This window comes from Haliotis asinina, chromosome 1 (assembly GCF_037392515.1).
Source record: "Haliotis asinina isolate JCU_RB_2024 chromosome 1, JCU_Hal_asi_v2, whole genome shotgun sequence".
Classification (NCBI taxonomy): domain Eukaryota; kingdom Metazoa; phylum Mollusca; class Gastropoda; order Lepetellida; family Haliotidae; genus Haliotis; species Haliotis asinina.
Window position 1 is genome coordinate 47,006,277 of NC_090280.1, and position 20,972 is coordinate 47,027,248.

General features: G+C 42.2%; 1 protein-coding gene across 1 annotated transcript in view; it reads right to left on the reverse strand.

Moving 5' to 3' along the window:
* The window catches only part of LOC137273109 (contactin-4-like), a 34,894-nt gene that overhangs the window by 6,039 nt on the left and 7,883 nt on the right, over window positions 1-20,972 (reverse strand). Inside the window, exons 11-25 of the mRNA XM_067805568.1 lie at window positions 19,498-19,646; window positions 18,851-18,971; window positions 15,775-15,912; window positions 15,144-15,278; window positions 14,435-14,643; window positions 14,091-14,184; window positions 12,316-12,591; window positions 11,400-11,642; window positions 9,663-9,950; window positions 8,532-8,624; window positions 8,061-8,194; window positions 7,539-7,617; window positions 6,828-6,895; window positions 6,483-6,711; window positions 4,183-4,390 (exon numbers count right to left, since the gene is read on the reverse strand). Coding sequence (XP_067661669.1) covers window positions 4,183-4,390; window positions 6,483-6,711; window positions 6,828-6,895; window positions 7,539-7,617; window positions 8,061-8,194; window positions 8,532-8,624; window positions 9,663-9,950; window positions 11,400-11,642; window positions 12,316-12,591; window positions 14,091-14,184; window positions 14,435-14,643; window positions 15,144-15,278; window positions 15,775-15,912; window positions 18,851-18,971; window positions 19,498-19,646 — 2,464 coding nt within the window. The remainder of the gene's footprint in view (window positions 1-4,182; window positions 4,391-6,482; window positions 6,712-6,827; window positions 6,896-7,538; window positions 7,618-8,060; window positions 8,195-8,531; window positions 8,625-9,662; window positions 9,951-11,399; window positions 11,643-12,315; window positions 12,592-14,090; window positions 14,185-14,434; window positions 14,644-15,143; window positions 15,279-15,774; window positions 15,913-18,850; window positions 18,972-19,497; window positions 19,647-20,972) is intronic.

Below are 20,972 nucleotides of genomic sequence, written 5' to 3' on the forward strand. Positions count from 1 at the left end.
CAGTGTTCGGTCACACAAACCCGTGACTGGTGGTTTCAATCCTGACTACAGCCTGTTTGAGACTAAATGGTACTGGTGAATGGAAATCTAACACAAAAACAAATAGACGAATCGAACCAACGCAAAGTACAATAAAAACAACAGACAGAAAAAATAAAATTATTAATTAGTGAAATGAAAAAAATTAAAAAATGAAATAAAAACACAAACACTAACAACAACAACAACACCACCAACAACAAAACAACTAAATGAACAGCGCGAAAAGTGACGTAAGTTACAAACGGACTGCAAGTTTCCACACTGGTTTTGACATCTACAAACGTCCTAATTGGTTAATGCACCGTTTCCAGACATTATCACAGAACAGTACAGCCACACACAGGAAGTAAAGTATACCTGAATTGTGTTCAAAACTTTTCTGTGAAGTAGCAAGTACTTGCTACTTGGATTAAAAATAGGTAATAAAGTCCCTTACCACGTAGCAGCATTTTTCCTATTGCGTAAAATACATCACATAATCAGTTAATAGGGTGTTAAGCACCTCTGTATACTGGTATGTCTGAAGTTATGTAAAAAATACCTTTACTTGTATTAGCAGACAGCGTTGTATCGCCCTTACTGTTTGAGGAAATGAATGTCCATTACGAAACATGAAGCAGTAATGTTATCCTTCTGCACATGCGCACTGAGCTGACAGGTTTTCTATCACAATCGTGCGAGTATTGTGATGCGTAGGTGACCGAGAAAAACTACAATGAACATTTTTGGGAAATTAAAATGTAGCATCGTTACGTTTAAGTGAAGATCTTTCCTCTGCAAATGACGGCTAGTCACTAAAATACCAGGTAGCAAGTTGATGCTACTGTATGTTTTTTTAGGTAGCAAAATAGGATTTTGAATGGCTATTTGCTATCTCAATGCATCAATTTCGAACCATTCTGAAACAAGATGACTTGGTAGGATATGTTTTGTGATTTTTTTCTTTCACTTTGACAAAAAACCTAACGAGATTTTACTTTGAGAATAGAATGCAGTATAACTAGGTACAAACATGAATAAAACAGTAAACAAACAACGAATATTTGCATACCACACATGTCGAACAAGTGCGGGTCCGGGCATTAGACTGGTCAGTCATCGTTTGCATGATTTCCACTTACAGTTGCCTCTATGAACTATAACTGAATCAGTTGTCTGCTGGGAGCACTACATCTACCACACAGATTCTGGGGAGTGATGGGGACAGACGCCATTGCTTGTGTTATCTCACACAGAGAGTTAGTCACACCAAGTGGACAAGAGGTCACCTTGCATCATGGTCCTGAACAAACCTACATACATCAGTAGTTTGTACAAAATACAGAAGTGCACACATCCCCATGCAGATTGTCTCGAACAATGCCGCCACCATGTTAGGCTATTAGACGATGATAAAGAGGTGCGTCTGTTTAGAATATCAGCCAGTACATGTCCAATTTATATACATCAGTAAACTTGTGTCGACCAACACCTGCACTGTTAGAACAAGATCATAACATGCACACTTCTACAAGATGACAATGCAAGGAAATAGACATATCATTATGCAAGTCATAGTGCAAGAGTTTCGCTTATTCTGTTTAATTTCAGGTGTGCATATTCAAAGTCTGATGACAGGCGGGAGTGAGCCTTTCCCTAACGACCATTTTCCCAGCTACGTACATCATTGTCGTGTGTCAGCTAAACTATTGTAAGTGATTTCAGAATCCACACAAGGCAAGTACATGGGAGGTCTAACGACACGTTATCTAAGCGCGCTTCCTGTAATCGCTCAGTATCTTGTCGTTATACTCTGTCATGCTTCCCACACCATTAGGTGCAAGGCTATATATATTGGGTACCCTGCCACGAATCTGCACCACCACCACATTATGCAACCACAGAGGTAGGGGGACACTGACAGGAGACATCATATTGCAGCCTTGTAAGTCACCCATAGATCACACACCATATCAGTGCTGCGGGGGAGATGGTGCACTTTTCGTAACATTGATGGGATGTTTGGTGAGTTTTGCGTCATGCTTTTTATAGGTAGGAAATCCTAGTGTCTGTCCCCAAGAAGAATAGAAGGCTGTATTACAAAACTGAAGAAAGGATAGTATTCTTTTACAACGTATAAATCAAGTAAAACCAAAGGAAAGAACGTCTTACAGTATGTGCTTAAATGTGTGCTTGAACGTTGAGCATATCATTCACTTTTAGTGTTATATGCAGTTTGGAGCATTGTAACAGTATAACTTTATTAATGATAGTTTCACCGACTTTAATAATAACTAATCCTCAATATTGTCCTGACGTATGAGTGGTGTGGGTCATTTTATCTGCACGTCGCCTACAGGCTTGGGTGACATCCCTACAATGAGGTAGATATGGAATCGTGTTACCCCCGAGAGAAGCATGGTACTGCTAGTCATGCACAGAGGTATTTATCCCTTCTATGTGAGGGTTGTCAGGGTATCAGGTTATGAAATCCCTATTCCTCTATTGAGGTGTGTGCAGGAGGTAGCCGCTGCAACCACGGGCATGCGTGCAGGTAATTGCTTGTGCGGGTGCAAGTCGGCAGACAGACATCCAGAGAGACAGAGAGACAGGCAGGCAGGCAGGCAGGCAGGCGCTTTAGTATTCTCCTCATACAGACCTAGCTAATAGAGAAGAGTATCAGGGTTTCTATGCAATTCGACACTGAAATAGACATGAAAGATGACCGTCAATGCGATATTACATACTAGTAAACTAAACAGTTATATCTGTTTACTTTTCAGCCATTGTTACCGGCATTATGTTTAAGCAGAAACAAAAATACGTTTACTTTCGGTACCATGTTGTCCCCAGTAAAAACTAAATGCAGACGCAGGAATTAATTTCTAAATGTACACGTGGAAAAATTTATCTCAACACCAATATTTATTACCATTAACCATAGGAAAGGAGCTACAGGGAGTTTAAATATAAAATCTGGATAACATATTCAATGGCATATCTAAACGCAAAAAGGAGCGGAAAAACTGCTGTTGATGCAGAGAAGCGAACAGCGGACAATCAGACTCGTTGCAGTACTCATAACAAAGATCGCACGACGCTAGCAAATGCGGACATTTCTAAGATTCTGGTATATAATACTAAAATAATCACATTAAGGATCATTAACCAAGAATAACCTTGTGTATCCGTCGCCAAATTCAGTAAAATCCCCCCTAATTCACTGTATTAGATGTTGGATATGACTGGGTGTTATTGTCCATGAAGGACTTGTTTAAATACATCAAGATTTTGCACTAGAGGATTTCTCTGCGATCCCAAAACATCAGGGACTGGGATTTGGGCTCCTGGAGGGACACGGTAGATATCACCTGCGACCCCTGCTCGATGTGACCAAATATGGCCTTGTGTTCAGAGCATGATTATGCGAATATGGTAAACAGATGTCATTAATGTACGATTGACCATTCATATTCTGTTTGATAGTCTCAAGGTAAAGTCAACGGTAAAGTAAACGGCACCGTCAGTGAAATCCACACGCCATTTTCACCATTGTGTTCAGTTTGCGAATCACATAATTATGTTTGATGGTGACAATCCATGTCTTGCCTTAAAAATATGTTTCAAGTCTTAAATTCAATAATTCTAAATTTCATGAGCAGCCAGTGAAGTCCCTTGAGTCCGAGTATGACGTGGTCAAATTACTTTGCGCGACAGTCAACCATGGCAGCCCTCTAGTCTTCTTTTAGAACCTTCTAAGTTTTGCAATAACCTTCTGGGACGGTTCATGTAACAAATAATTGCAACAGGCAAGATGGCAGACAACGCGTGTTATTATTATTGGATATCAATATAACGGACATATCCACGCAACTAGTGCTTGCTCAAGGCGGTGGTATCTTTTGCAAATCTCAACAGCTCGTCGTGTTAGCAGCCTCAACACCTTGGGAGTATACACTCTTTTATACCGTACCAAGCCACAACTGACGCATCTTATACTTTGTTCAGCTCGTTTGAGAAGTAAATTTTGTGACACTTATTGGAAACCTGCGCACCGAAAATCGAAAATGGATAAAAGATACCACGAATATTAGTCCTAGCATAGTGACAGCAACTCAAGAAGCCTTCTACATGTGGTGTCTGAGCCAGTAGATCACTTACTTGGGGTTTTCAAGGTAGAACCTATCTAGTCTGTGCGAGGGTTTGAGGAAGGACACGCTGTCCATCTTCTTGAGTCGACGATGTTGTAAACATATACAAAGCATAACCAGGAGCAGCAGCAGGAGGGAGATGCAGCCAGCCAGCACCGCCAGCGCCACGCCGCTAGTACCCAGGTCCACCCCAGTGTATGCTGCTAAACTGAACAGCTCTGAAAACAACACATAACATTGTCTTCACCCATTGCTTAAGAATGAAAACGATAATACAGAGTGAGACGATTAGCTGAAGTTCAGGAGTACTAGCTCTAATATGTATGGGAACACTCAAAGACAGCCAGAACACGTTGGGTACTTTTAGAGACTGTAATCATTTAATTGATTTTCTGATCACATCTGTGAAACTGAATAGTGTTGTTCGTTGTACTGAAGTGTGTGGGGTGTGAGTTGTCAATATGGTAAGTCATATGCCAAACCACGTAGTTAAGTAATATGTATATGTAACTCGAGCTCTCATTGACCTGACAAGTGTATATGGAGCTGCCCGCGATAATGTCTGCCTGAAGGAAACACGACGGACCAATAGTCCAGTGGTATTGCGTCTGCCTATGACGCTGAAGGTCAGAGTTCGATCCACGGTAGGGGCACCTAGGTTGGGTCCCGAGGTGGGCACATCCCTAGTCGTATTATTGGACAAGATACTTAGATCCACATTGTCTCAGTTCACCCATCTGTAAACTGGGTACCTGTGAGAATGTAATAGCAATGTGAGTGTTTAGTTCATTGCGTCTAGCAGGTAGCAAGGCTGTATGATCCCAAGGGAGTTGAAAAGCATCGGAAAGATTGTGCTGCGACCGGGAAAAGTAATGTACTGAGAGCCTGGAGCAGGCAACGTGCTTAAATATGAGCGCCAAATACGCGGACTATTACTGTAACGGGACGGAGACATTTTGTTGAGGAATGACATGTGGTCCACAATCTCATTCCTCTACTGGATACCAGTCAATTTGAAATGTGTACGTGGAAGCTTATCCTGCGAAACAAATCCAACCCTCACTTCACAAGCATGATACCCGTGAAGGTCTGGGGTAAAATATGCCCTCAGCAACCCATGTTTGCCATAAAAGGCGACTACGCTTGTCTTATGGGGCGACTAACAGGATCGGGTGGTCAGGCTCGCTGAGGGGGTTGACACATGTTATCGGTTCCCAATTCCGCAGATCGATGCTCATGCTGGTCACTGGATTGTCTGATCCAGACTCGATTATTTACAGGCATCTACCATATAGCTTGAATACTGCTGAGTGCGGCGTAAAAATAAACTCACTCACTCACAGCCTGACCATTTGCCATGCACCACATCTGTCCAGTCCTGAGGGCGACACATTACTGACCCTCGCCTCGCCTTCCGAATATATACGACCATCTTGGTACTGTTAACTAATGTTACTCATCCGAGGACAACACAGCAATAAAACCGAGGATCCAAAAGCTGATGGTCCCAACACCATGCAGGACAAGGAAGAGAGCCTAACAGCAGGATGCATGCCACGAGAAGTCTCTGAGCTGACGTGTCAGTCGCGATTGGAGTGCATTGGTGGCGATGAATCTCTGACGCAAGACCATCACGATGACGTGGCATACGTCACCTCTGGGCTCCGATCTGGGTCTACCTGAATGTGGTCGGTTCTATATTCTTCACGTGGCTTGACAGCGTAACAATAAATGGTGACCTAGGGTGACTCGTCTCTGAAGGAGTCATGCGAGCTCTCCCATTTCGTACCATCGTGAAGCCATGCAACTACAATGCCACGACCAACAACATTAAATGGCCTCAGCGTTATGGCGTTTCCAAAACCAAAGACTGAAACGTATCGGCGAGCCCCAGTTTTAAACCCACGTGTGTTGTGACGTCGCTGGTAAAAAAGCTCGAGTATGATGTGCATGGCCTTGTTCGGGTGGCGCCCAGCGTCGGGTGGCACTCAGCGTCGGGTAGCACTCAGCGTCGGGTGGCACTCAGCGTCGGGTAGCACTCAGCGTCGAGTGACAACGAACACGGTTGCGTTGATGAACGTTCAAATTTACATGCCATTAATTTTGACGGCCACCAAAAGGATTCCACCTGAATGTGTACTTGCGGTATGTATGTAATGTTCCCCAAGACATCACAGATTGATCTATACAAAAGGGAATACAAAGTACCGGATGTTCCTATCAATTGTTTGAAGTAGTACATATAACGTGCAAATTAACACACTTTATATAGGTTAGTACTAATTAGTTCATCATCAATATAGTACGTACTCAGTTTGGTCTTTGTTGACTCTGCACGAGACACCGGACCCTGACCTCCTTGATTTACAGCTGCTACAGTAAACTCGTATGTAGTTTGTTCCTCAAGATTGGAGATGACGGCTGACTCTTGTGTAGCATTGTCAATTGTCATGGAGGAAAATTCCCTGTCGTCTCTGTCCACCTTTCTATAGAATATCACATAGCCTTGTATGTCGTCGGGGGCGGCGGTGTTCGATGTCTAGGTGAGATACAAAAACTCGTTTCACATTAACGAAATGACAGAACTTCATAAGGCGAATTATTTGGTGTAGTGTCAATAGGATACAACATATTTGCTGACGTATGTTTACTTACGTTCCATGTGACAGACACTGACTGGTGGTCGATGGGGTACACTGTGACCTCTGGCACAAACACAGGCGCTGCAGACAGACACAGCTTTGAATCTTATACACAGACATAAGGACATACCTTCCAATGCAACATATATCCAGAATGATGACAGTATATACGTCCTACATACCATTACTAACTATTTTTATATACTTTAGGTCAGAGTTAGAGGTGTTCCGATTAATCAAATAATCGAAGATTGGTAGCAGTGACCAAACGACGAAGCAATCGATCACATTTTCTCACAATCGAACACAAACGATTTTGGAACTGCTATTTTTATCTTCGAAACTCTTGACAATGGAACAGATTTTAGAAGTTGTCAGGGCCTGAAAACTTGTTTAATGCTTAGAAAACTCACTTCATTAACTGAAAAGCCATTACTGAATATTCCTTGTTCACTCGGGAAAGTTTTGTACATGTATAGTGCTATAGTGTCATCTGTGTAAAGGAGTACCTTGCATCACATCGTGTTGTACATGTCTATAGTAACAACCTGGTGTGGCAAATATGAAAAATGACGCTAACCAATTATTTTCGATGATTGTTCGTTGGTTATGAAGCAGTCATCAGTTGTGAGATTTCAACCAACTCGCAGCACTAGTCAGATTACGTCAATGCAGTTGATACATCGCATATACATAGACTGTAACCACAACAGTTTCAATATACCTGGTTTGGCGACATTCACACTGACGCGTGTAGGCTCACTGCTCATGTTGATGGCGATGTTGATTGCTGTTACTGTCACCTGGTCAGAGTGAGTGAGTGAGTTAAAATCTTACATGACGTCAGCAACATTACAGCCATATAGCGATGGAACAAAGATAATCATTTTAAGTTATCTGTGGTCAAAGGGCAGTAAAATAGGTGGGTATATCACAGTTTGTAAAATAAAACCAACCTGACCATCATTAAAATACGAAGTAGAATAGATTCATTCTTACCAACTAGAACCAGGCTATAAACCACCAACAACCAGGGGTCGACCACATTACAGGGGACCAAGAGGATTTACAGTGACTTTCTCTTCCTACATCATTTCCCAGCAGGATTTACGCCATCTCTTAGATTATCAGTGGCTGTAGGTTACGTTCGCCAAAAACAATCAAAATTCTAAACAAATCAAGGCAACATTATGCACTTTGGTCAACAGTGGGCTTATATCTCACTGGAAGGAGGACAATATTTTACCTGGTAAGAACCGTACTCGACATCAATGCTGGCTTCCAGTGTGCTGTTGGCAGAACGAGTCTGTTGCCTGGCAGATGTGTCATATTCTCCACTGGTCCCCATCCCCCACAGGGAGACTCGGTACGCCACGTCATCTAGAACAACACACATACACAACCACTACACCAACAACTAACGACGGAGATACAACGACAGGTCATCAGGTGCCCTTTATAACGCACAATTGGTATTTTCTTGGCAGCACATTGAGGCTGGGCAATCATATTGTACCTCGTATCGTAAGAGTAAAGCAGTGTTCCCCTCTCAGGTTCACTAGATTAATTGAAAGGACCAACGATTTTCACTGACGAATATTTCATTAGCCTACGGGAACACAGACATAGATCACGTCTGTACGGTTTGTCAAGCTTGTTATACAATAATGATTGTAGTCGATTTAACTGGAATATGTAAATACAATGTACTACATACCAATATTTCCGTTCAGATGTAGTGAGTGGGACCATGTGACTGTGACCGTTGTATTCAACACACGAGCTGCCACGGCGACAGGGGATGTAGGGGCTGAAACACAGTTAGTGGAAATGATGGGACACAGACATTTAGTATCATGGCGTTGCATAAATATATTTGATCTAACCTTCAGTTCCATTGAAGTCGCTTGCGAATATTATAGTGATGGAGACACATACGACGTCTGCATGTAGTATTTTATAACTGTATGAATACATGTGCATACGACATCTGCATGTAGTATGTGTCCAGATTTTAATCTGAAGGTCGGATTCGAATCAACAGTCGACCACACAAACTGGTCCACTGGCGCACATGTAAAATTAAGTAAATTATACCTACACCCATGTTGTTACATAGGCTCCAGGATCCATGTTTTATAAGAGGGTGCTTCTTTCAGTATTGATGAATAAGCATAGATGCTTTGGTTGAATTTGAACATTCGTATGATGAATTATTGAATGTTAGGTGATGGGTATGTTCCTTTATTCGAAATACCGCAGCATCGACATTGTGTTGTTGTGGATCGGGTTGTTTCCTTATGACTTTGACAATTCACCTACAAAGTGTACCCTGTCGGGGGTGAAACTAGTATAGGCTAGTAACCCTTACACGTTAGATATTTAAATGCCTACCACAGTGAATGTGATTAAACGGCTTACACCGACTGGGCATACTTATTCAATAAGCGTGTCTGTATTAGGTATGAGTGATTTTGAGTGAGTGTGTTTAGTTTTACGCCGCACTCAGCAATATTCCAGCTATATGGAGGCGGTCTGTAAATAGTCGAGTCTGGACCAGACAATCCAGTGATTAACAACATGAGCATCGATCTGCGCAAATGGGAACCGATGACATGTGTCAACCAAGTCAGCGAGTCTGACCACCCGACCCCGTTAGTCGCCTCTTACAAGCATAGTCGCCTTTTATGGCAAGCATGGGTTGCCGAGGGCCTATTCTACCCCGGGACTTTCACGGGTCGTATTAGGTATGAAGAAGATTATCAAATGTACAATTTTACTTTTTTAAAATAGAAATGGACAAGAACAATGGACATCACTTTCTCACGTTCACTACAGAGTACTGTACCTTCTGCTGCGGTTGTGACGGTGAGAGAAGGACCATACAGACCCGCTCCCAACACGTTGCTCAAAGCCACAGCAAACACATAGGTTGTGTATGGCAGGAGCCCCGTCACTTTGTAGGGCGGCATTCCGGAGACTTCGGAAACAATCGGTGAAATCGCACTCGACGTAAAGTATTTCATGTGGACTGCAGTCACAAATAAGTTGCCGGATATCTCAACAGGTTCCCAGGTGACAGTTATCTCCCTCGATGAGACATTCGTTGACGAGAAGGAGGGTCCCGTGTCGGGTTCTACAGCAGTGATAAAGTAAACAGTAAACAGTTCACTCTGTGAACACAAAATAATCAGAATATGTGTACTCTTGAATGCAAGCAAAAGTCCAGATGTTACCAAGTTTCCTGTTCAGACGTTTGATACTATTCTGGATCCCGATCCACAAACCGTTCGTAGTTCTACGACATTTTAAGCCTACAAATCCATGCCAGTTATACTCGAGCACTTGACATTGTTTCCACAGAGGCACATGTTAATTTATTATAGCATGAATAATGTTTTTTGAATGTAAAGATCCAAGTCAGATCCAAGTCAGATTTCAGACATTTGAGAGGAATCATCTCATCTACAATCACATAATGTCTGTTACATTTTCCGTTGTTTATTTATCGAATGTCAGTTGATCAAGTTGATCAGAATATACACAGTGCAGAACTCCTTTAACATGGCGGTCTATGGGATTGTGCACTGTGGAATCATACGTAAGTTGACAAATGTTAGTAGTGAAACAGTGGTCTGGAAACTTAACAAAAATAATGTGTGCACAGCAGAGATGATTTCACATTTGCCTGTAAACTTTACGAAGATCCATCCTACATTCACTTAATGAAAGTTATAAATACTACACTTAACATGTAAGTCTATGGAAATCATGGAAACGGTAAGCTATAGAGTCACGACATGTCGCAACAATACGAACGGTTTGTGGATAGGGACCCTGGTCTTAAATCAAGACTACTTAATGCATGTCTACCCTGGTTTACCTCAGGGTTAAACTGTTCCTGGTGTCGTTGTAGTTGTTCACTGGCCACGTAGGGAATATCATCAATCACGAGGGGACCACGATTAATTAATTGGAAAGAGAGTCAGATTTTGCACACGACGCAAGAAAAGCAGATTTAGAGTTATCCCCCACCCATTGATTTCCATTCACTAAACATCGGCAATTTCCGTGCATCGTGCGTCATGCAATGTTATTCGAAATAAAAAAAATGTAAGTACCACAAAGTACTGAGTGAGATGCTATTGGCAGCGGGGTGTATTGCAATGTACCTCGCTTGTGCATGGAGTACATTGAAAATAATAGAAGAGCGCTAAGCCAATGAGATATCGACATTTATGTGTGAGATACGATAAGAGTTCATGAATCCTCGATGATTGTTTATGTTCTCTGAGCCCGAAGAGCGAGTGGAAAATAAACAAACATCGAGGGTACATCAACCCATGGGCCCCGAGGGACCTGTGAACAACGTATTTATCTTACCGAAAAGCTACGTGTTAATTTTGGGTTGTTCGAAGCACCGGTACAAACCCTTTGTAGAAATCGCTACACTTTGCGAGAGACAAGAAAAGCAGATTTAGAGTTATGTCCGTTTTGCATTTGCAAAACCTCGGTGATTTCCGTATATGATACAGTACATTCAAGCAGTTGAGGACATTGTTTTCATATTTCCATCATATCTTACTTGTGAATATTTTGGTGCTTGATCCATGTCTGTTCTCGGCTGTACACGTGTACGTGTCTCCAAGAGTGGCGACTGATATATAGAGCCAAGCCCCCACCACGCTGTGTCCAGGAGTCAACTGGCCTATAGCTGTAGACCCTCGGAAGTACCGTAAGGTGGGCTTGGGCAGTCCAAACGCCCTGCAGACCAATGCCACGGTTGTAGCATTCCGCAGAGACTGGTCAGAGCGTATCACCGGTTCTCCTGTCATAAACAACACCTAGTCGTTACTTTCATTACAGTTAAGACGAGGTGAATTTCTTCGGTCATGGATTTCTATGAATTCGTCTAAACCAAAGCACGACAATATTGTTGGGAGTTACTTTTCGGGTCAGCTGGGTGATTGCACTTTGTCCCTGATAAGGACAGTGCTATTGTCTACACTAGCACCTGTTAGGAAAGTCAGAGAGTCAGATTACCCCGGTATCTAATACTGACAGTGCACCACAAGGAAAGATTGTACTTCCATCTACCAATATCCCGCCACACACACACACGCTATACCAGCAACTGTAAACTGCTCTCCTCCTGTAATAATCAGTTATATCCCAGCCCTATCTTTTAGCATATGACGTAGCCTATCCTCGCCAACTTCAACCACGCTATCCCGTCCCTAACTTCAATAAGGATCCGTGAAGGTCCAGGGTAGAATACGCCTTCAGCCACCCATGCTTGTCGTAAGAGTCTACTAAGGGGATCGGGTGGTCAGGCTCGCTGACTTGGTTGACACATGTCATCGGTTCCCAGTTGTGCAGATCGATGCTCGTGCTGTTGATCATTGGACTGTCTGGTCCAGACCCGATTATTTCCAGACCGCCGCTATATAGCCGGCATATTGCTGAGTACGGCGTAAACCTAAACTCACTCACTCACTCGCCTTCTATAAGAAGCTGAACTCCTCCAATCGCACACGCCACCATATTGCAAGCCTCGCACGTCCACCATCCCCCGTCTGCCTCTGAATTCACGGATGTTATGTTGAGTTGAGAGCCTGTAGGTATGTATTGTACTGTGGCGGGCGTCACCCGTGTACCCGCAGGTGACTTCCACCTTAGGGTTGGTGCTGGGTCCCCCGATACATTACAGCTGAGCTGGACGTGAGTGTTTTCCAGGACGGACACTGTACTGTTGGTGGACAGTATAGTCGGCGGTGCTGAAGGAACAATATACATACTAAGACAACAAGGTGAGGTGAAATTGGGTTTGACGCTTTACTTAAGAATATTCCGCATATATGACGACGTGCATGCGTGTGTCTGTCTGTATTAGCCCAGACTTAAGCTGGTTGTATAGTGTTAGCTCACTCAGATGCCATGTCGCAGTTAAGCATGAATACCCCACTCGAATTTATTATACTGACTCAGAGATCTAGACGACTAATCTTTGTACCCATTAATGCCGAGCGACAGGCGGGAGCAAACAAGTAACATATTTTAACGTCTGTTGGCACATGGACAAACTGTAGCGCAAATGGGTTGCGCAGGATAGAGAAAATGACCAGTCTTCTTACATGCGCGCAAAGCGAGCAAAGGTTGGCAACGTACTTTCCTCGCTTCAGTTCGAAAAATATTTTTCATGTCAAGATAAAATATCGCCACCACCAAAAGTATACACCTATTTCTTCAGTGGGTTGTGCTCTCACATTTCCAGCCCCATGTTGAACAATTACTCACGTGAAATATTTTTATTCAACATTTTAAGCGCTACTCGTGGTAGATCAGACCGTTCTTTGCCTCCATTCCTCCTTCCAGCTTCCGGTTTAACGGAGTGAATGAACGGGAGGGTATTATTCCAGATGGAATCCTTACAGTTACCTCCCCTGCTTCATTCACCCATTACGCACGAAGTGTTTTATGTTGAATAAACGTTACGAAACTTCTAACACTAGCGACAACAGATAAGACAAATAAACCAAAACAGGTTCATGATAGAATTAGGCAGTATGGTATTTCTTTTAATTTCTGCTTATTCTTGTTCCGTCACTCCGTTCAACCGGAAGCTGACAGGGGTAATGGAGGTGAAGAACGACCCGAATACCACGAGAGGCGCTTAAAATGTTGAATAAAACATATTTCACGTGAGTAATCACGTGGGGAGGAAATGTGAGAGCACAGTCAAGTGAGGAAATGGTAGTGTACCTTTGATGGTGGCGATATTTTATTTTAAGATGAAAAATATTTTTCGATCCGAAGCGAGGAAAGTACGTTGTCAACTTCTCCTCGCTTCGCTCGCATATATGAAGACTTGTCATATTCTCTATGCTTGGCAAACCCCATTTGCGCTACAGTTTGCCTGTGGTTGGTATGACGCGCGGGGGATCAAACCCGCCACCTTCCGCTCTTCGACGCCCTCACCACTAAACGGTCCTATGGCAACAAACGCATGAACACCGGTGATAAGAATTCATGGAAAGGAATCCGCACAATGGATGCCAATGTAAGAGTCCCCCACACAAATTACCCCAAATCTTGGTGTTTCCGAACGATCATGTACATTACAGTACATATTATCACGAGGTCAAAGGAAGATAGAGGTCATACGTATATATTCGTGGCATAGTCTTTAACACATGTGTAAACCAAACAAAATAGATGAAGTTACAGCCATCGTCACTGAAATTGAAATTCTGTGCTACATTTGACCACAACTCACTCTGTACGTGCACAAAGACGGGATCGGCAGTCACGTTGCCCTCGGTGTTGACGGCGGAACACGTGTACCAACCTTCGTCAGACTTTCGGATACTCTGTCAAAAGATATTAAACTAATCATTATGAAAAAAACCCAGTAATTACAAACACCACTTGAAAATTCTCTGTGTGAAACAGTTCTACAGTTCAGATAAAAAAGTGTTGTATATATGAATGCACTTGAACGGGCGGTATGTTTAAGGCCTTCAGCCATCTGAGTTTTGATATCACACTTCCGTAACAGATGGGCAACATGTCGTCTGATTGTTTGAAGAAACCGAAGCCGTGGATCAGTCAACAACTCACAATAAACTGAAGGTCTCCATTCAGCTTCACTCCAACTCCGGCAGACTGCTCCGTGCTGGTACCGATGTGGGTCCCACTGCCGCCACCTCGCCTGGATTTCGTCCATCGTATAGAGAACGGGCCTCGGGACTGTCCCCTGCACTGCAGCGTTACATTGGTCCCCAGGACAGAGGTAGTGTTTCGTGGTCTTGTGATTAGGAAAGGAAAATCTGCAAGATAAGTGTGTATCACTACTACTACTTGTACTTCCACTACTACTAACTACATTTACTACTACTACTACTACTACTACTACGACGACGACGACGACGACTACTACTACTACTACTACTACTACTGCTGCTGCTGCTACTGCTACTACTACTACTATTGCATGTACTTCCACTACTACTGCTCCTATTACTATTTACACTACTACTGCTACTACTACTATTACAGCTACTACTACTACTACTACTACTACGTATACTACTACTACGTGTTATCACAACCGCGATTAATGGATTAATGTGTTCCCAAATGACCTTCATAGCTGTTGCTGACGTTTTGCATATGCTCAGTCGGTGAAGTCTCAGCGTTTACTAACAGACAGTACCTCAGCAAAGGGTAGAACAAGCGCTATGCCATTGGAATATTGTCCCGCTGACTGAGGAACTGCGTTTATTTGAAAGAGTATGGGTTGAGCTGGCACTCGCTCTGTGATACGTACCCCCGGGCAAAATGGTGACAACAGTTGAGTTGACCCCGCCTATATTCATTGCCACACATGTGTACTCTCCAAACTGATGGCTACGTATGTCATCTATCAGCACTGTGTGGTTAGGGAACAGCTTCATGTTGCCATCTGAAACACCACCAACAAAACCGGTGGTCACCGCTGTTTCCTAGCCACCCTCACTTCATACAGCACCTGCACCATCGAGTGAGAGTAATTTGAAACTCTTCAAAACGTGACGATCACGTGAGTAGGACTCACCAATACCCCTAATGGTGACTTCGGCCGAACATCAATACTAAACACATTTTGACAGCGCTATAGAAACGTTTACAAACAAATCTTAGAGTTGTTTCTTTGCTTACCTACTGCCAAGCTCTTTTTGCCTATATCTGTGTCACATTGGAGCAGCAGTCACAAAACCACCATTCCAGTCACATGTTGACGGAACATTAGTTTCATGAGCACCTCATACGTCCATATTTCACGTGAAGATTATTGAAATGAATATTATAATGACTTCTTAATTCCATTTGGATAACGGTGGATGAAATGTTAAAACATATATGTGTAGAACTATGTCATACATCGATCTACGTATCTTCCATTTAAAGAATGTTCTCACCTATAATCATAGCGCTGCCATTTCGTTCCCACTTCTGTATGGGGACTGGGTCCCCCATGGCTTGGCACTCCAGTTTAACATCCCCACCTAACCCGACCGTTAATACACTGGACGACGGCAGCGTGAAATAAGGGACTCCTGGAAATACAGACCTCAATCTTCAGTACATCACCCTGTCCGCGGAGTCAGTAAAGAAATGTGTTCACATAATACCAATGCAAATACCACAAACTGCAGCATGAATACCACAAACTGCAGCATGCAGTGTCACTACTACTAAATACTAGGGCGGGGTACTTGTACGCTCGGCGCACTAGAGAAGCTGGGCCTAGATTTTTTAAGCTCTCTCTCAGCGCTAAAATAGTCGTAAGTCTATGTTAAAGTATGTCACTTACGACTATATTAACGCTATGAAAGGTTCGAAATCGTGGACCAGTACCAAACAGGGCCAAGATTTTCGGATCTCTGTTACCGCTAAGATATTCGTAAGTGACATACATTATCTTACGACTATCTTAGCGCTAACAAAGCTTCGACGACATGCGTCAACCAAGTCAGCGAGTCTGATCACCCGATCCCTATAGTTGCCTCTAACAACGAACATGGGTTACAGAAGATCAGTATTCTAACCCGGACCATCACATGTTATTTCTGCTGGAACCTTGTTGGCAAAACATAATGTGTTTTATTTAAAGCTGTCATGATACATACCAATTCACAAATTATCCGATTGATTACATACGGACGTATGAACTATCAGGGTTTATGTGTATACAATATAGACGACACTTTTACATATTCCTGTAACAAGGGGCATGATATTACAAAGAGTTAAATTCCCTTGAAAGGTCGACATTATGAACGATTTTGAAAAGTAAAGTCAGTGTTAAATGGAGCATAATCTGTATATGATCGAGTACGTTAAATGTAATAATATCTAATCGGATATGTTTTATTCCAACTTGGGTGTAAGACAGTGCCGTGTTTTAGTCCATATCTACAGTATGGTTCAAAATTACTGAGAATAGCTAAAGCATTTCATATTATTAAACGAGAACAAATCAGATAAAATTGAATGTATTGTGAAAGTGAACTGACCTTTTCATGTTGTGTAGGTAACAATTTAATATTTTATCAAGTCTCCTTGAGCTTCACGGCACAGTCTAAGACGGGTAGGCATACTTCCTATCAGAGAGGTTAGTGTCTCGTGAGTTATGCTGTCCCAGTATCGGACCACTTCTCTCTTCATGTCATCAATTTTTGTCAACCCCTTTTGATTCACACATTCCTTCATCAACCCCCAAATGTTCTCAATGGGATTTAAGTCAGGACTATATGCAGGAAATGGTAATGCAGTCACATTTTTCTCCTGAAACCACTGCTTGGCATGTTTTGCGGTGTGTTTAGGATCATTATCTTGCTGCAAAATCCAGTCATTTCCATACAACACATGTGCACTTGGAAGGAGAAAATTATCTAATATGTTAGTGTAGCGTTGACTTGTCAGATTTCCCTCAAACACACACATCGGGGTCGTTCCTAATAAGGATATCCCTCCCCATACATGAAACTTTGGGCTGTATTTAGGTCGTCGATACAACGGTGCTGACGCAGACTTTGTCCATATTTTCACATTATTGGGATATACCCATATTGAGCTTTCATCAGTAAAAATCACATTTTCCCAGTCAAAGTTTTCATGTGCCAAACACCACTCAACACGCCTGTCTTTATGTTCTTGTTTCATGAGAGGAGAAGGAATTCCAGTCTTTTTCTCCCATCCAAGATCAATCAAATTTCTTCTAACTGTAGATTTTGATACAACTGTTGATCCCCTTTCTATCATTTCATACCTGATGTTGGAGATGCTTGCCCTTTGCTTTTTAGACGCTAAAATTCCCAGCCGGACGCGATCTGAGAAGTCCAATTTTCTGGGTCTCCCTGCTCCTTTCTGGTGCCCAAAATCCTTTCCCTCTTTAAAATTCTTCCTAATCCTATACACATTAGAAAGAGGAGTTCCTGTTCTCTCTGCCAATGTATTTACATCATCAATTCCTTGATTACACAACTAAAAAATCAACCTTCTTTTATCTTCAGCAGACATTGTTGACAGTGCTGAGGAAAATGACGTCTGCTACAAATTCAGGGGAGGTAACTCTAATTGTACTATACTCAGTAGGCCAAGATGAGTTACCTCCCTTATACCATTACTTAGTTTTAAGTATCAGTGAATCAGTTGAGGTGTTAGGATAGCTCAAAGTAAGAAGAAAAATTCTCAATAATTATGAACCAGACTATATTTTCAATCTTTACAGCTTAGATAAGGGATAATTCAGTGGTATAGTTTACCGATGATATCATTCCAATATTTGATACAGTTTGAGTCTGCAGAAAAGAACCCAGATTTAAATCTATTTCCTTTGGATGGTTTGAGGATATTATATTGTATGGGCGTGTTATTTGGTGCTTAATGTAAAAGGATGTATAGAAACAATTCACGTGTCTTCGTGTTTTCAGTGTTGAGCTCGACGCCAATGCACACAGGTGCTTGTGGTAGGTTCACTTCACATATTCCTGCATTTAACCATTAAAAATGAAGTAGATTATTGCATATGCACGATATCCAGATTATGCTTTTACAAACAAATAATAACGGTAGAAGTAATTTGTTGCAGACCCCATGGTTTCAAAATAGCAATAGGCAGATATTTGAACATTTCCCTGAGAGATATAAGTCTGTGCACCCTTCATGACGAAGACAACGTTAAACATTGTGACTATTATGTTTGATAGCTTGGAAAACACGAGTGACAGGTGTGTGCCTACTAAACTGAAAGTGTAATTTAAACTGTTTACCATAACTGTAACTTGACGTTTGTATAAGCAACACTATTAACACTCACAGAGAGACATAAATGTCTAGAGCAGTGGGGGTAGCTTAGTTTTCACTCTTCACGCTGAAGACCTGGGTTCGGTTCCCCACATGGGAACAATGTGTGAATATTGCTGGAATATTGGTAAAAGAGGATTAAAACTTAAATCGTTCACAAAAATGTGTAAAATGAGTTTGACCAACTTATGATATTAAGAGTTGCTGGAGCATCTATCTGCCCTGCTGTACTCCTGGCGAAACATTTGTAGATGCCTGCGTCCTCCTTGCCAGCCCGTCGTATGACCAGGGTCCCACTTGCATCAACCTATGACAAGAACACGCAACATTGCACATTCAGTGTGTACACTGGCAGAGTAGCGTCACAGCTGGAAGATAGGGTATCTGATAGTGTCAGCGTTGGAGGATAAGGTACCCGATAGTGTCACGGTAGGAGGACAGGGTACCTGATAGTGTCACAGTTGGATGATAGGGTATCTGATAATGTCACATTTAGAGAATAGGGTATCTGATATTGACACAGTTGGAACATAGGGAACGTGATGGTGTCACAGTTGGACGACAGCGTGCCTAATAGTGTCAGAGGATAGGGTACCTGATAGTTTCACAGTTGGGATATTGGGTAGGATATTGAGATGGTGTCACTGTTGGAGGATTGGGTATCAGATGGTGTCACTGTTGGGGGGTTGCGTACCTAATAGTGTCAAAGTTATAGGATAGGATACCTGTGTGTCACAGATAGTGGACAGGGCACCTGATAGTGTCACAGTTGGGGGACAGGGTATGTGATGATGTTATAGGTGGAGGAAAGGGTACCTGATAATGATTATTACCTGATATTTGTCATTGGTGCGTAGCATGATATCGTCTTTGGTCCACAGTATACTTGGAGATGGGTATCCAGACGCCTGACACGTGAATCTGACCGTCTCCCCATCATTGACCATCTGACCAGCTGGCGTGGACGTAAACCTAGGGGGTCCTGAAGACAGACACATAGATACTATGGTTACAGGTAAGTTCTGAAAAGGCCGATGAAAGCACAAACTGACACGTTGATCACTGTTAGCTTGCTCAGCGGATTTGTCTGAAGTATGTACGTAGGCAGGCAGACCAACGACAGTCAGACCAATGACAGTTCACGCCATACCGAAACGCAACATTATTTTCCAGTATGAGGTAAACGATACGCTCATCGAACCAGGTTACTTACCTTATCAATATCACCACAACAGAATCATTGAACTTTAATAAAATTAAGTTTGTAAACATGCGAGACAATCCACACTAAATGGGTTTTTTTCACACATCTTTTCGTTGTAGACGACTTATGAAATATTCGGATATTACTAAAAAACATGAAACAATACGTCGGCTAACTACTTTATGAATTTCAAACGTCAATAAAAACATAACCATATATGATGCTAGGAGTTTCAACAAGATAGCATAGAAATGTGATATGACATTCAATTGAGATTAAATTGAACTTAAAAAATGTGAAGACTATGTACGAGATAGACATATTTTGGTAACGTAGTGTCACATTATGAGGTCATAGAGATGGTTAAGCTATTCAGTCAATTCCATAATGAAACCGTGTTTCGTCTTTGTTGACTGAATGAGACTACGCAATAATACTATAAATTACAGCTACGGGTGACGCAACAGAGGCCTGAACCAGTCAAGAACGCTGGGATAGCATGCGGATTCCAACAAAAAGAAAAGAACCGACACAATCACAAACGTAACTGCCGTATTGTATGTGTGATCCGTTAGGTGACCCTGCTTGATTGGTGTATTTTCAGGCTATAGTTTCCAAGCGGTCAAAGACAATGCATTGTTGATGATAACACACTAACCGAAATGGTCCATGTCTATGGTAGAAACGACCAAGATATCCAGTTTATGCACAGAGTGTGGGTGGCAAACGTCACATTTTGTACATACATTGTACTTAGACCATTGCTCGACCTTTGACTTGCATCTGGTCGATGACATAATAAATATGCACGGACACATACCGCACAGGACGTAGGGTGATAGATACAACAACAGGTAAAGAATATGCTGCAAATATTGATATAGTATTCAAGTGCCGACATCGCTTCTGAAAGTCAATTAAGATCAGATTATGGTCAAATATTACATTACCCATAAAAATAGAACTTTGTTTATGAACCAACAATTAAACTTTTCAGTTTCGTAAAGGTAGATTACAGACAAACAACTCGATTTGCACACAGGGAGCTCACTGGCGACTATACACACAACCGAAAGCTAACTAGGGATCAACACTTTCAAAGTT